The following is a 15,152-nucleotide window of genomic DNA, read 5'->3' on the forward strand; positions in this document are numbered from 1 at the left end:
AGCAGCACTTACATCTGATTTACAGCTATATCATTTACACTCATACTGTACATTAATTATAATGCGCTCATACTTACAGGCAAAAATACTTTATTGTCTTACTTTGTTTTTTTTTTTTCCTTTTATAGTCTATTTATAATTTAAACTAGTAAATATTTTTAAAGGTCACTGCACATATTAATCAGAAGAAACAACAACAATAATATTATTACTAGTATAATACCTGTACATATAGGTATATACATATTTTTATTATATAATATTATGACATATAATGATGAGTGTGACTATTATTATTGTTATTAATTTATCATTTTCCTTTGATTAATACATAAGAAATAATCATGAAAATTAGATTTTTTTCATCATTTTTATTTTAATATATTACTAATGAATACTAATATGAATATATTGAATATATTATTGTGAATAAAAACATGAAAAAGTACATTATAAGATATCAATAGCAGTATTATTATTATTATTATTATTATTTTATAATTTTTCCTTTGAAAAATAAATACAATTTAAACATTTTATTAATAAAATAATAAAAAATATGATTTTTCATTATCATCATCATTAGCAATTTTTATCATTTTTATTTTAATATAGTATTAATGAATATATATATATATATATATAATCCAAAACAAAAATCGGCACTCACCGCATCAGCATCTCACGCCGGGTGCTAATCACAAATAGAGAGCACATTCACAAAAAAGCACTCACGGCTTCAAAATGTAGAAAAACGATTTTAGATTTATTAAATCATCGCATCAACGCGTTTCGATCCAGACAGGATCGTCATCCTGATGACGATCCTGTCTGGATCGAAAGGCGTTGATGCGATGATTTAATAAATCTAAAATCGTTTTTCTACATTTTGAAGCCGTGAGTGCTTTTTTGTGAATGTGCTATATATATATATATATATATATATAGCAAGACAGTGAGCCGCACACACAGGGACTTAGTTAGAAAGCAAAAAATTTATTAATAGAAAAAAATCCAACGTTTCGAGCACTAACTGTGCTCTTCCTCAGGGACAAAAAAAATTGTCGCCCACGGCTATTCTTTTGTCACCCGCGGCTATTCTTTTGTCGCCTGCGGCTATTCTTTAGTCGCCCGCGGCTATTCTTTAGTCGCCCGCGGCTATTCTTTTGTCGCCCGCGGCTATTCTTTAGTCGCCCGCGGCTATTCTTTTGTCGCACGCGGCTATTCTTTTGTCGCCCGCGGCTATTCTTTAGTCGCCCCCGGGCCAATCTTTTGTCGCCCGCGGCTATTCTTTAGTTGCCCGCGGCTATTCTTTTGTCGCCCGCGGCTATTCTTTAGTCGCCCGCGGCTATTCTTTAGTCGCCCGCGGCTATTTTTTTTTTTTTCCTGTTTTTTCTTCCTGATCATCTGAACGGGAGAAATATAGGGAGATTTAAGGGCACTATTGAGAGAACTGAAGGTATGTCTAACTAACTGAGCATGTACATCGATCTTGGCAGGAGTGAGGCATTATGGGAACTTTCTTTATACAGCTCAGCTGTACAGGTGATCATCTGAACAGGTGAAATATGGGGCGACTTAAGGGCGCTATTGAGAGAACTGAAGGTATGCCTGCAGCTTGAGATTAACTCTTTACTAGCCTTTCCATCTCCTTTAACAGAACGTCATATTTTAAGGCTGTTATACTCTCCAGACTAAGACCCAATAGCAAATGCCCAGGTCCTATTCAACCAAAAACAATGACTGTTATGCAGCGTTTTATTGTAGGAATAAACCAGAGCATATTTTGGACCCTTCTTTCAGCAAACTTCTTTTAGAGTAGAAAAGAAGGCCATTTCTCGAAAAAATGTATACATTTTGGTGAAAACGATGTCATTAACTTCCCCTTGAAAATTTGTGGAACAGAAAACAATGGTGCATTTAACTTCCTCTTGAAAGTGTGTAATATAGAAAACAATACTGTGTTTAAGTTGCCCTTGAAAGTTTGTAAAATAGAAAACTATTATGTGATTATGTGTTTGGATTGCCATTTTGCGACAAAATGTAAGAATTTTGGTGAAAACAATGATATGATCAACTTCCTCTTAAAAATGTGTGAAATAGGAAACAATAATGTGTTTAAGTTGCCCTTGAAAATGTGTGAAATAGAAAACAGTGTGTTTAAGTTGCCCTTTAAAGTGGGTGAAATAGAAAACAATAATGTGTTTAAGTTGCCCTTGAAAATGTGTGAAATAGAAAACAATGATGCATTGAACTTCCCCTTTAAAGTGTGGGAAATAGGAAACAATAATGTGTTTAAGTTGCCCTTGAATATGTGTGAAATAGAAAACAGTGTGTTTAAGTTTCCCTTGAAAGTGTGTGAAATAGAAAACAATAATGTGTTTAAGTTGCCCTTTAAAGTGTGTGAAATAGAAAACAATGATGCATTGAACTTCCCCTTTAAAGTGTGGGAAATAGGAAACAATAATGTGTTTAAGTTGCCCTTGAATATGTGTGAAATAGAAAACAGTGTGTTTAAGTTTCCCTTGAAAGTGTGTGAAATAGAAAACAATAATGTGTTTAAGTTGCCCTTGAAAATGTGTGAAATAGAAAACAATGATGCATTGAACTTCCCCTTTAAAGTGTGTGAAATAGAAAACAATGATGCATTGAACTTCCCCTTGAAAATGTGTGAAATAGAAAACAGTGTGTTTAAGTTTCCCTTGAAAGTGTGTGAAATAGAAAACAATGATGCATTGAACTTCCCCTTTAAAGTGTGGGAAATAGAAAACAATAATGTGTTTAAGTTGCCCTTGAAAGTGTGTTAAATAGAAAACTATTATGTGATTATGTGTTCGGATTGCCATTTCTCGAAAAAATGTAAGAATTTTGGTGAAAACAATGATATGATCAACTTCCCCTAAAAAATGTTGGAAATAGAAAACAATGTGTTTAAGTTGCCCTTGAAAGTATGTGAAATAGAAAACAATGCTGTGATTAACTTCCCCTTGAAAATGTGTGAAATAGAAAACAATAATGAGTTTAAGTTGCCCTTGAAAAAACTTACTCATAAAATGTCCCCTTTAAAGTGAATGAAATAGAGAACAAAGATGCTTTTAACTTCCCATTAAAAGTGTGGGAAATAGAAAACAATCATGTGTTTAAGTTACCCTCGAAATTGTGTGATATAGAAAACAATGATGCAGTTAACTTTCCCTTTAAAATGTGCCAAGGACAGGTTGTCATAAAAACATAAAAATCAACCTTTTCTCAGAAGACCTTAGTAAATAGTCCCCTAAATGAACGGTGACATTTTTTGAGTAAGTTTTTTGCGAAACACAAATAATAATGTGCTTTGTGCGGAGTACAAAACCCTCTTTGTGTGCCAACGAGATAAATAAATGACCTTTGTCTTGTGTAATTCTCTTCCCTAATGCATACAGAACGGCTGCCTATCCCAACGCCTGCATTCAGTTTCCCAATAATGAATATCTGGTACTTTAAGGTCGATTTAGAAAGTACATTTTTCGACTTCGGTAACAAAAACGTCTTTTGTAAGCAAACAACAGAAAAAAAACCCACGCAAAACAAACCCATACAATGTATTAACTTTTCCCCTATGCAACACTTGTTTCTGTAATTGCCGTGATAAGCATTCACTCGCGTGAATTATGTTTCTAAATGTAATATACTGAACACAAAGCAGAAAAATCTGCCTCTGTAAGGCAATAATTTCATTAGAAGAGTCGGAAACGTGGAACTCCATCAGATGGGCAATGGGGCTACTGGCAGGAACAGCGATACCACCTATTAGAAGGCGTTACAGGGACCGTACAAGAGGGGTTCCGGGAGATTGGAATAAAAACAATAAAATGTATGTTTCTAATCAAAACAACATTGTCCCATGGTGAGCCATTTTTGGGGGCCAATTCACTAAGGTACGAATCCGAATCACGAAATTCGATCATTTCTGATGATCGCAAATGTCCGAAAATTGTGTACAGGTGTGGGATCCCTTATCCGGAAACCCGTTATCCAGAAAGCTCTGAATAACGGAAAGCCCGTCTCCATTTTAATCAAATAATTCAGAATTTTAAAACTGATTTGCCTTTTCTCTGTAATAATAAAACAGTATCTTGTATTTGATCCCAACTAAGATATAATTACCCCTTATTGGGGGCAGAACAGCCCTATTGGGTTTATTTAATGGTTAAATGATTCCCTTTTCTCTGTAATAATAAAACAGTATCTTGTATTTGATCCCAACTAAGATATAATTACCCCTTATTGGGGGCAGAACAGCCCTATTGGGTTTATTTAATGGTTAAATGATTCCCTTTTCTCTGTAATAATAAAACAGTACCTGTACTTGATCCCAACTAAGATATAATTACCCCTTATTGGGGGCAGAACAGCCCTATTGGGTTTATTTAATGGTTAAATGATTCCCTTTTCTCTGTAATAATAAAACAGTACCTGTACTTGATCCCAACTAAGATATAATTACCCCTTATTGGGGGCAGAACAGCCCTATTGGGTTTATTTAATGGTTAAATGATTCCCTTTTCTCTGTAATAATAAAACAGTACCTGTACTTGATCCCAACTAAGATATAATTACCCCTTATTGGGGGCAGAACAGCCCTATTGGGTTTATTTAATGGTTAAATGATTCCCTTTTCTCTGTAATAATAAAACAGTACCTGTACTTGATCCCAACTAAGAATAATTACCCCTTATTGGGGCAGAACAGCCCTATTGGGTTTATTTAATGGTTAAATGATTCCCTTTTCTCTGTAATAATAAAACAGTACCTGTACTTGATCCCAACTAAGATATAATTACCCCTTATTGGGGGCAGAACAGCCCTATTGGGTTTATTTAATGGTTAAATGATTCCCTTTTCTCTGTAATAATAAAACAGTACCTGCACTTGATCCCAACTAAGATATAATTACCCCTTATTGGGGGCAGAACAATCCTTCCATCAGGGCAGCATTCAAAAACCTGTTCCTTCCCGGGGCTTAGTGCAAGTGTGATTTAACTTGTCTGAACTTAAATGTGGAGCATAAGAAGTGACTACAGGTCCTTTCATGTGTTTTGATGATGTATATAAACTTATGAATATTGTGCAATTGAAACTGCCTGTGTTGCTATTGTCCTGAGTGTATATAAAAGTGCTTAATGTGTTAACTGGTAAAACTGTTCTTAGGGCAGTTAACAGTAATTCTTCAACTTTCTTCTGTTCTTGCCAGGGCCATATACTTATCTACCTAATCCTACACACCATACATGTCTGATTTCCCACCGCATCAGTATCTGGGATATAACTGCACTTAATCATTGTGATGTTCCAATTAGTGAAACCTTTAGCTTGGATGCTTACACAGATCTAGTGAGATAGAGCTATAATGTTCCTCTCTGCTTACATCCTCGCTCCCTCACTGGTCATTGGCTCTCCTCTCTTCTTCATTTGCTTTACTTTTATTAGCCAACCATTGCTCACTCAAATTCTAGACCAGACCTAGAACGTACATATCTAAGGGCAAACCTTCAGTTTGCGGTCGTTCATGCCTGGCTTACTTTTATTAAACCTTACAGCAGAGAGGTTAGATTGTCTGCTAATTGAGCTTGCCTGGACAAATCTGTTCAGATAGCTATTTTTGATCATTTTAACTAATGACCTCATAAAGCAGCTGGACTAATTTGGTTTGGATACAATCAATCTTGATGGGACCGAAGTGACAACAATAATAATAAAGTCAGCTCCCCATAATTATCCTTATCTAGTTAGAGGTAGTAATAGACAGTAGTAGCCTTCTATAGGCTCCCTGAACTACAATATATTAGTTTTTACACAATAATAATAGTAATATATAAATATGGGCACAAGTATAACAAACAATACATCTTTCAGAACTTAAAATCAAGGCCCGGTGATTGAGTAACTTAACACATAAGCTCTAATTTATTGTTCTCCACAGCTATTAGCCAAGTTGACAACAAGGCCTTGCAAGCAGACACTCTTCTTCGCTTTCTGAGAGGGTAGATGAACCTATAAACTCCTTGGCAAAGCTTCAAATATGAAATCTGGAACATCCAGTGATTGATGAGAAATGTAGCTAAAAACATAATGTGCAGAGAGACAGGCATTCTGTAGGTTTCAAAATGACCAAACAACCAACAAGAGGCCATTATTGTGCTGCTGAAGTTGCAATTAATACATTTTACAGAAAGGTTTCACAATGGCCCCAACATTTTTTGACATTATCTCAAGCTACATTATTAGAAATTCAGTAGAATCAGAGAACTCACTCAATGGTTTTGTTCTGTTATGTTATTTTTCATGTTGAACTCTTTAATGTTGTAATGATAGCCTTCAGACTTGAGGCCTTGCTACTCTCTAGTTGGCTACTTGAGTGGTGATTGAAGGACCAGACTTGGCCTTAAGACCTTCTGTATTTTATTCAGAATGGAAACTTCTAATTATTTTAATAGAACAACCCAGACACATTATAATGTCTTGGGATTGATTTTGTAACAGAAATTGTAATTAGTTTCCATTACATCGCTATGTAGCCACAAGATAGACTTATTGATATAGATTGTAAGCTCTACGGAGCAGGGACCTCCATCCTCTTGTGTCTTTGACTCTTAACTTGTTGCAACTGTATTTATCTGTATTTATTGTTATACTTTGTATTTATCTATTATTATCTTAATAACCCCCTGTTTGTATTAATGTATTCTACTGTACAGCGCTGGGTACATAAGTAGCGCTTTATAAATAAAGATATACATACATACATACATACATACATTCATTGAAGGGGTTTTTATATGCCAGTTTTATTTGGTCTGTAATTTGATTAGGTATAGCATTATTCATTGGATAAATCTGAGTTATTTAAATAGCAATAATAAGCACATTGGGTACAATCATTTTTTTAACATCTTCCTTTGTTGTCTTTCATTTTAGGGAACATCGTATTTTAAATCCGCCAGAGGTTCGGAACGCACAACTTCAGTATGCAGGGTGGGGACCTAAAGGCCAACAGCTGGTAAGGTTCCATTTAAGATGTTCATTAGAACGTTACATTAGAGCCACAACACAAGTCTGAGAAGGTCAGATACCTCCAGTCCAGACCACTAACTTGTCTACATGAAAAGAGTTGGTTGATGAGTGATAACAATCATGGTTTTGAACTATAATACCTTTAATACCTGAGGCTTTCAGGCACATTATGAAAATGTTATATCTGCAAACTCATGAAAAGCTTTCTCAACTCATCTTGGAGATCCTGGAGCTTGGACAGAGCCAGGCTGTGACCTGTTAGAAGGGATCTCAGTAACATCCTTCCATAATCTGAGCACCAGTGGAGGAGAAGGAGGAGTTCCATTTTAAAATGTGCTTTTACTATCATAAAGAAACACTGATTTTTATGGTTTTTAGTTATTTACAAATTTTGTTCTGCAGTTGCCCAGTTTGATATGGAAATTGCTGTCATTGGTTATAGCAGCTAGGTATTTTTTTTAATGATGCATCAATGGATAGAAAGTTGATTTATAAAAGTCTATAAACTCTGTTCTGGTTGACTTTGCTATATAATAATGCTCCTTCAGTGGTGCATAGGGCATTTTATAAGACTTGTTTGAAGGTGGAGTCACTGTGGAGTTAGTGAAAAACAGCTGCTTTTTTAGGAAGTTTACACGACGCAACATACGTACGCATTCACGCAGCACTTCTGTATCCCCGGCTTGATCGTGGTCCACCTGGAATCCTCGGGGGATCGACTAGTGGACCACGATCGACGTATTGGCCACCCCTGCTATAGAGGAAGCAGACCCTGCATCTAGGCTCCCCTGTCCTCTGGTCCCCCGCAACCTCGGGGCCTGCATCTTCTATAGGTATGCCTCTGTTTTTTGTACTTGTAAGCATCTCACAAGTTCAACTACTAACACAGGTACCCTGGAGCTACCACCACCTTTAAGCTTGCGATAATGCCTGTGCTTCCACTATCAGGGCTAGAACTAGGGGAAGGCAAAAGAAAGACATGCCTAGGGTGCAATAGTGGTGGTGGTGGTGGGAATTAGGCAGGAACCTCCTCTGACTGCCTTCCCCTAGTCTGGGCCACCCACCAGCACTCATTACTGCAAATGTTCATCTCCTCCCCCCCCCATGCTGTTACAGCACACACGCAGAAGGTGCTAAATTTGTGTTTGATACTTGAAAACATGCACACTCGATTACTTGCATTTTGATGCAACAGGCACAATTGCGCCAGACAAAACTTCTCTTCAGGGATGCAATTACACTAGAATTATGGCGGGGAATGCTGCATTCTGAGTAAAAAAAAAAAAACTTGTTAAATTGTGTCCAGCACAAGTCTTCATAAATGAGCCGCATTTTTGTACATTTTTTCTGTTACTAATGTTTATTCTGTTTTCCCCCTAAACTCGGAATAATCCAAGTTGCTCCTTGTGCTTCTCAAATGTGCTGCTTGTGCTCTCAACAAAAAAAATCAAAACTTTTATCATTAAATAAAGTTGATTGTAGAAATAGGTGGGGGGGCGTTATGTAGAAATAGTTCATGTTCCATAAGCATAAAAATAACAGCCGCAACAGTAGGATTTGTTTATTGGCACAGTGTTCTACATGGGAGTATACAGGTTTCCCTTAATTTTGCCAACGTTTTCTATACATCAGCCATAAAGAATCAGCAGCAAAGTCGTCAGTATTGTAATGCACTTATCCCAATTCATTTGTAATGATCATTATTCAGCTTGGATAAATCAGGGGATGTCCTGGCTCTCGGGCACTGCCTGATGGCACTGGTGACTTTGATAAATGCGCCTACTTTCTTTCCATCATCAGATTTGCCTTTATACTTCCTACGCCGGGCGGCACGCTAGTGCCAGACAGACGTGAGTAGGTCACTAGAAAGCATCAATCTTTTTTTTTTGCTTTTAGATTGAGAAATGCGTCGGAACACACTCCGGCCAACAAACAGCACTTAAACTAATCAATCCCTTTACGTGGTACAACTTGGGGGCTATTGATCAAGGCACACGATGGTAGCAAAGTGCTTTTATGGAGATCTTAATGCCCTCCAATTAAATAACAATGAGTTGTCGGTAAACAAAAGGGAGCAGAGGCCCATTATCTCGGTTATATAGATATTTGTCTTGGCATCTTCCCCAGGTAACACAAGTCAAAGTAATGGATACATTCAGGTTATCGCCAGTACGCAAAATACAGGTTTTGGAAATAAACTTTAAATTAGACTAAATAGATTTATTTAATGGTGAAGAGGAATGGGAGAACAAATATCATCATGGAATAGAAATTTTGGCTCAAAGGGTAATCATAGGGTTATCTCTCTCACATTTCTACCCAGGCAAGAAGGTTCCATCACATACTCCTTATTGGGGATCTAACATATTATATATATACAAGAGCCATAAATATCCTGTAAGTTATATCCTTATTAACTATGCTTAGTGATATCATCACTTATAATCGGTGCTTAGTGACGTCATTTCTGTCACATGACTGACAGAACCTTGTGTATTATAGTAAATAATGTACCACCTGTTGTAAAGTATAATGACATTGGAAGTCACCTTGGAGTTCCAAGCCCTGTGCTTTTATATGATCACGGACACTCCTTGGTGACTAATAATATCCTTATATTTTACAATTTACTATATATATATATATTACACAGGACTGGAAACCAGCTACATGCCGACACTGCAAAGTACTACTATATGGCCAAATGTATGTGGACAACTGCCTGTCCAATATCTCATTCCAAAATTGTTAACAAGAAAAAAGCTTAACCAGTAGGGTTGTCAATTTGTTAAGACCCCCCCCCCCCCCAGTGATTATAATTGTTAACCCCCAGTGCTCCACTTCTCTGAAAACTGTTGTGGCCTGGTATACTATTGTAGGGAGCTCAAATTTACCATACTGGTTCCTGTCCATCACTGTCCATCACTGTCCAGAAAATTGAAAGCCAAAGTTTTTGCTCTGTTGTAAACCAGAGCATCAGAGACTGTAAGAAAGATGGGGCATGGTACCCCAATGGTACCCCAATAGTACCCAGGCTGGTGCCTAACAAATTGGCATCCCCCCAGTGATTAAGCCATTCCTTTCCATTTAAATAACCTTTAACCTCCTGAAAAGGTTCCACCAGATGTTGGAACATTGATGGTGGGCTTGGCTTCCATACTGTACATGTGTAAGAGGTTGGACAGTAATATAAGGGATAAGGCCCGACTCACATTGTGTCACAGTTCATCCAATATGTCCCATTTCTATTGAGGTTGCTCAGTGTGCAGATCAATCAAGTCCCACTCTCATCTCAGAGAAGCTAAATGGACCTTACTTTGTGCATGGGGTTATAGTTCTGCTGAAACAGTAAATGGCCTTTAATGGTGTAATGGTGCCTTTAATGGACATTTATGTCGGCAATGATTGGCCAATTCCAGTTATTAGAAGTGGTGTCCACATACAGGCATGGTACCTTTTATCCAGAATGCTCAGGACCTGAGGTTTTCTGTAATTTGGATCTCCATACCTTAAGTCTACTAAAAAATAATTTAAACATTAAATAAACCCAATAGGACTGTTCTGCCCCCAATAAGGGGTAATTATATCTTAGTTGGGATCAAGTACAGGTACTGTTTTATTATTACAGAGAAAAGGGAATCATTTAACCATTAAATAAACCCAATAGGGCTGTTCTGCCCCCAATAAGGGGTAATTATATCTTAGTTGGGATCAAGTACAGGTACTGTTTTATTATTACAGAGAAAAGGGAATCATTTAACCATTAAATAAACCAAATAGGACTGTTCTGCCCCCAATAAGGGGTAATTATATCTTAAGGTGGCCATACACGAGCAGATCCGCTCGCTTGGCGATGTCGCCAAGCGAGCGGATCTTCCCCCGATATCCCCACCTACGGGTGGGCGATATCGGGGACCATTTAGGTAAAAAAAATAATAATCCGATCGTTTGGCCCTGGGGCCAGACGATCGGATTATGTGGGCGGCAATGGGGCAGTCGGATCGGGGACCGTATCAACGAGCCGATGCGGTCCCCGATCCGACCAGATTTTCTAACCTGGCCGATCGAGATCTGGCCAATTTCAGGCCAGATATCGGTTGGCCAGGCCGATCTGCTCTCCCCATACACGGGCCGATTAGCTGCCGAATCGGTCCAAGGGACCGATATCGGCAGCTATAGTCGGCCCGTGTATGGCCACCTTTAATTGGGATCAAGTACACGTACCGTTTTATTATTACAGAGAAAAGGGAATCATTTAACCATTAAATAAACCCAATAGGGCTGTTCTGCCCCCAGTAAGGGGTAATTATATCTTAGTTGGGATCAAGTACAGGTACTGTTTTATTATTACAGAGAAAAGGGGATCATTTAACCATTAAATAAACCCAATAGGGCTGTTCTGCCCCCAATAAGGGGTAATTATATCTTAGTTGGGATCAAGTACAGGTACTGTTTTATTATTACAGAGAAAAGGGAATCATTTAACCATTAAATAAACCCAATAGGGCTGTTCTGCCCCCAGTAAGGGGTAATTATATCTTAGTTGGGATCAAGTACAGGTACTGTTTTATTATTACAGAGAAAAGGGAATCATGTAACCATGAAATAAACCCAATAGGGCTGTTCTGCCCCCAATAAGGGGTAATTATATCTTAGTTGGGATCAAGTACAGGTACTGTTTTATTATTACAGAGAAAAGGGAATCATTTAACCATTAAATAAACCCAATAGGGCTGTTCTGCCCCCAGTAAGGGGTAATTATATCTTAGTTGGGATCAAGTACAGGTACTGTTTTATTATTACAGAGAAAAGGGAATCATTTAACCATTAAATAAACCCAATAGGGCTGTTCTGCCCCCAGTAAGGGGTAATTATATCTTAGTTGGGATCAAGTACAGGTACTGTTTTATTATTACAGAGAAAAGGGAATCATTTAACCATTAAATAAACCCAATAGGGCTATTCTGCCCCCAATAAGGGGTAATTATATCTTAGTTGGGATCAAGTACAGGTACTGTTTTATTATTACAGAGAAAAGGGAATCATTTAACCATGAAATAAACCCAATAGGGCTGTTCTGCCCCAATAAGGGGTAATTATATCTTAGTTGGGATCAAGTACAGGTACTGTTTTATTATTACAGAGAAAAGGGAATCATTTTTAAAAATTAGAATTATTTGCTTATAATGGAGTCTATGGGAGATGACCTTTTCGTATTTCTGGATAATGGGTTTCCGGATAACAGATCCCATACATTGGCTATATAGTGTATTTGGTTATTTGTTTAATTGTCAGTTTTGTAAATACATGGAGCTACATTGCATAGATCATAACTAAAGATGGTGTCACCTACAGCTCCAATAAAATAAGGCGCCTATGCTAGGCAAACCTTTTTATGTTGGTTCCTTCAATGTAAGTGATCCGCCTCCCAAGGCCCAGTAGATAAAACAGTCCCAATTTTGAAACTTTACTATCCTAACAACAAAAAAGAGGACATTTTTTTCCCATTCTTAGTCTTGGGCAAGACATACTCATAAAAAAAAAAATATCTGACAGGTCTAATGCAGTAAAAAGGCAGCTTCCCTCAGGCAATAACCTTTAAATGGATTGTGAGCGGGTCAGCACAAAATGAGCTCTGCTAAATGTGCTTTCTCTGAAACAAATTAAGCCCCTTGCTGGCAAAAAAAGATCTGCAATGTTTTGCTGCACAAATCATTAGTAGAACTGATGTAGATGGAAAACGTGATTGCATCAATAAATTAATAAAAAAAAAGTTGCCTCCATAAAACAGAAATGATAATTGACTTGTCTTCCTGTAACAGCCAAATTATTTATCAGGCCAATTGGGGATAATGTAGTTGGAGCCCTATAGCAGTTCTGTTGTAATGGAGGGCGCCAGAGCCCAAACCCAGCCATCTGTTTACTGAAGCACAAATGCTCTTGTGCAGGTTAAAGAGAAGAGACCATAAGCCCTTTATACGAATCCCATGTCACATTATGTATGGCACAAAGACTTGGGTTATAGGTTTATATTATAGGGTTGGGTTATAGGTTTATATTATAGGGTTGGGTTATAGGCTTATATTATAGGGTTGGGTTATAGGGGTATATTATAGGGTTGGGTTATAGGGGTATATTATAGGGTTGGGTTATAGGTTTATATTATAGGGTTGGGTTATAGGGTTATATTATAGGGTTGGGTATAGGTTAATATTATAGGGTTGGGTTATAGGCTTATATTATAGGGTTGGGTTATAGGGGTATATTATAGGGTTGGGTTATAGGGGTATATTATAGGGTTGGGTTATAGGCTTATATTATAGGGTTGGGTTATCGGGGTATATTATAGGGTTGGGTTATAGGGGTATATTATAGGGTTGGGTTATAGGTTTATATTATAGGGTTGGGTTATAGGTTTATATTATAGGGTTGGGTTATAGGTTTATATTATAGGGTTGGGTATAGGTTAATATTATAGGGTTGGGTTATAGGCTTATATTATAGGGTTGGGTTATAGGCTTATATTATAGGGTTGGGTTATAGGGGTATATTATAGGGTTGGGTTATAGGTTTATATTATAGGGTTGGGTTATAGGGTTATATTATAGGGTTGGGTTATAGGCTTATATTATAGGGTTGGGTTATAGGGGTATATTATAGGGTTGGGTTATAGGGGTATATTATAGGGTTGGGTTATAGGTTTATATTATAGGGTTGGGTTATAGGGTTATATTATAGGGTTGGGTATAGGTTAATATTATAGGGTTGGGTTATAGGCTTATATTATAGGGTTGGGTTATAGGGGTATATTATAGGGTTGGGTTATAGGGGTATATTATAGGGTTGGGTTATAGGGGTATATTATAGGGTTGGGTTATAGGTTTATATTATAGGGTTGGGTTATAGGCTTATATTATAGGGTTGGGTTATAGGGGTATATTATAGGGTTGGGTTATAGGGGTATATTATAGGGTTGGGTTATAGGTTTATATTATAGGGTTGGGTTATAGGTTTATATTATAGGGTTATATTATAGGGTTGGGTATAGGTTAATATTATAGGGTTGGGTTATAGGCTTATATTATAGGGTTGGGTTATAGGCTTATATTATAGGGTTGGGTTATAGGGGTATATTATAGGGTTGGGTTATAGGTTTATATTATAGGGTTGGGTTATAGGGTTATATTATAGGGTTGGGTTATAGGTTTACATTATAGGGTTGGGTTATAGGCTTATATTATAGGGTTGGGTTATAGGTTTATATTATAGGGTTGGGTTATAGGCTTATATTATAGGGTTGGGTTATAGGTTTATATTATAGGGTTGGGTTATAGGCTTATATTATAGGGTTGGGTTATAGGTTTATATTATAGGGTTGGGTTATAGGGTTGGGTTATAGGTTTATATTAGTTGCCATATAATACCCTACATTGTATTAAAGGGGCAGCATTTTAGGTGTGAACTCAATGAATAAGGCTTGTGTTGAGTATACAGGTATGGAACCACTTATCCGGAAACCCATTATCCAGAATGTTCCGAATTACGGAAAGGCCATCTCCCATAGACTCCATTATAAGCAAATAATTCTAATTTTTAAAAATGATTTCCTTTTTCTCTGTAATAATAAAACAGTACCTGTACTTGATCCCAACTAAGATATAATTACCCCTTATTGGGGGCAGAACAGCCCTATTGGGTTTATTTAATGGTTAAATGATTCCTTTTTCTCTGTAATAATAAAACAGTACCTGTACTTGATCCCAACTAAGATATAATTACCCCTTATTGGGGCAGAACAGCCCTATTGGGTTTATTTAATGGTTAAATGATTCCCTTTTCTCTGTAATAATAAAACAGTACCTGTACTTGATCCCAACTAAGATATAATTACCCCTTATTGGGGCAGAACAGCCCTATTGGGTTTATTTAATGGTTAAATGATTCCCTTTTCTCTGTAATAATAAAACAGTACCTGTACTTGATCCCAACTAAGATATAATTGCCCCTTATTGGGGGCAGAACAGCCCTATTGGGTTTATTTAATGGTTAAATGATTCCCTTTTCTCTGTAATAATAAAACAGTACCTGTACTTGATCCC

General features: G+C 37.1%; 1 protein-coding gene across 3 annotated transcripts in view; it reads left to right on the forward strand.

The window, feature by feature from the left end:
• The window catches only part of dpp6 (dipeptidyl-peptidase 6), an 834,825-nt gene that overhangs the window by 745,415 nt on the left and 74,258 nt on the right, over window positions 1-15,152 (forward strand). For all 3 annotated transcript variants that reach the window (XM_031903179.1, NM_001102992.1, XM_012964203.3), the window contains 1 exon segment: window positions 6,958-7,039. In XM_031903179.1, the coding sequence (XP_031759039.1) occupies window positions 6,958-7,039 (82 nt within the window).

This window comes from Xenopus tropicalis, chromosome 6 (assembly GCF_000004195.4).
Source record: "Xenopus tropicalis strain Nigerian chromosome 6, UCB_Xtro_10.0, whole genome shotgun sequence".
Lineage (NCBI taxonomy): Eukaryota > Metazoa > Chordata > Amphibia > Anura > Pipidae > Xenopus > Xenopus tropicalis.